The following is a 2,001-nucleotide window of genomic DNA, read 5'->3' as shown; positions in this document are numbered from 1 at the left end:
AGCGGCTGGCCCAGGGCTGGGCGCGGCTGCGGCGGTACCAGGAGGAGGCCAGCAGCGAGCTCCTGCGCACCAACAATGAGCTGACCCAGCTCCGTGCACGCCTGGAGGCCGCCCGCCATGAGGTGCTCCAGGAAGTAAGGGGGGACGTGGGGTGCCCAAGGAGTCCCCCCAGGGAGAGGGGCAGCAGTATAGACCCCAAGCGTGCTGCAGAGGGGAGATGTCCAACGTGGTGGTGGTGGGAAGCCGGGCGACACCCCCTGGGCTGGGCTGGGGGTCCCCACGTGCCCAGAAAGCATCATCAGCATGGGAGGTACACAGCCAGGACTCCTGGGTTCCCCTGTCCCAGCTGGGGGGGTGCAGGGGACATGGGGCAGCGGCCTGGGGGGGCGCCTAGGGCTCTCTGTCGCTCTGTCCCCCAGGAGTCCTGCTGGGCCCATGTCCAGAGCACGGCCGCCCAGAAGACCCTGCTGCTGGGGCAGATCAAGCTGGCAGTGCTGAACCTCTTCCAGCTCGCCACCACGCGGCTCAAGGTCCCCACGGACGTGGCCCTGGAGGACACCGAGGCCCAGCTGGACACAGTCAGTGCAGCCCTCTCCCCTGGGCGGCGGGGCTGGGGGGACACAGGGACATTCACGTCTCCGGATGGCTGTGGCATCAGGCTCCCATCTCTGCAGGTGCTGCTCTGCATGCAGGATCTGACTGCCATCTGTGCCGAGCTGCGCCCCAGGCAGACGGGGCCGTGTCCCCCACGCTTGCCTGCAGCCACCAGCATGCACCCACTGCGCCACGGGGGTGCCAGGGTGCCTCCGAGCCAGGAATAGCCCCCAGGGACAACCACCCGCTCCCGGGGTTGGGGAGAGGCTGCCATGGCCAGCATGGAGCCACAGGACCCCCGGCACCCCCCTGGGGATGGAGGTCGCTCCCTGACAAGTCTGGGAATCCCCAGAACGAGAGGCAACATGGATGGCAGTGGCACTGGCACGCCGGGATGGCACCGCATTGGGGCAGGGCCCAGGGCACCCCAGGGCAGCCCCCTCCTGCAAGGGGCACCCCAGGCAGCATGACCTGGCTGCTGTGGAGGAAGGGGCGGCTGCTGCTCGTGTTCAGGCTGTTGGTATCTCCAAAGGCATCTCCTGTCAAAATATAACCCAGCTGTGGACCCGCAGCACCTGGTTGTTTTAGGACTGCGCCTGGGTGCGGCCCAAGGGGGGAGGAATTACCCTGGGCACGATGCTCGTGGCAAGGACAAAGAGGAATCAGGATGCAAAAGCAGCCAAATATTTAATGTCTCCTTCCCCGGCACCCAGCCCAGGCGTGGGGAGAAGCTGCTGGGGCACGGCCCCCCCCTCCCCTACACCCTCTTCCGCAGCTTGCCCTTCTTGGCGGCCCCCACCCGGCGCCCGAAGGCCATCTGCCGCAGCTCCTGCACCCGCTGCCGGTTCCTGGCCTTCAGGCGCTTCAGCCCCCCGCTCTGCAGGAAGCGCTGCTTGGCCACCTTCTTGCGCTGCTTCAGAATCTGCTGCTTGTTCTTCAGCTCCGAGCGCACCTTGCCCCGGGCGGGGGGCTGCCCGGGACCTGCGGGGGGGACACAGCCAAGTTCAGCTCGGAGGCCAGAGCGAGGTGGCGGGGACACGATGCGGGGCTCCGTCGCTTGCTCCAGGTACTCACCGTGCCTGTGTCTGTGCTTCCCTCTGAACTGCTCCCTGCCTTGTTCATCTTCCTCATCCTCGTCCCGCTCATCTACCTTGTATTTCTGCTTCCACTTTTCATAGCTGGGCCAGGGTGGGTTAAGGGAACGTGCGGTGACTCCCCATTGCTCGACCCACCGCAGTGTCTGACCAGCCTCCCTCACCACGCCACTGCCCCGGCACGGGATCGAACCCCGGCAGCAGGGCACAATGCTGCACGGCTGCCGGCGGGTCCAGTCCCACTCCCCCTTGCCCCCAGCCCTCGCCACGGCACAGGCAGGCAGCAGCGCCCGCAGGCAGGATACAGGTTGTT

The 2,001-nt window shown here is 66.9% G+C and overlaps 2 protein-coding genes across 2 annotated transcripts in view; one reads left to right on the top strand and one right to left on the bottom strand.

Moving 5' to 3' along the window:
- Positions 1–821, top strand: part of CFAP73 (cilia and flagella associated protein 73) — a 3,281-nt gene extending 2,460 nt beyond the window's left edge. Inside the window, exons 6-7 of the mRNA XM_019474179.1 lie at positions 420–578; positions 675–821. Of these exons, the coding sequence (XP_019329724.1) occupies positions 420–578; positions 675–821 (306 nt within the window). The remainder of the gene's footprint in view (positions 1–419; positions 579–674) is intronic.
- A 521-nt stretch (positions 822–1,342) lies between these two features.
- Positions 1,343–2,001, bottom strand: part of DDX54 (DEAD-box helicase 54) — a gene marked incomplete at its 5' end in the record, with an annotated part of 6,938 nt that continues 6,279 nt past the window's right edge. Inside the window, 2 exons of the mRNA XM_009287532.2 lie at positions 1,343–1,575; positions 1,669–1,772. Of these exons, the coding sequence (XP_009285807.1) occupies positions 1,352–1,575; positions 1,669–1,772 (328 nt within the window). The remainder of the gene's footprint in view (positions 1,576–1,668; positions 1,773–2,001) is intronic.

The sequence above is a fragment of the Aptenodytes forsteri genome, unplaced genomic scaffold, assembly GCF_000699145.1.
Source record: "Aptenodytes forsteri isolate BGI_AS27 unplaced genomic scaffold, ASM69914v1 Scaffold297, whole genome shotgun sequence".
Taxonomy (NCBI): Eukaryota; Metazoa; Chordata; class Aves; order Sphenisciformes; family Spheniscidae; genus Aptenodytes; species Aptenodytes forsteri.
Note: the sequence above shows the minus strand (reverse complement) of the source record. Positions and strands in the feature narration are given on the sequence as shown.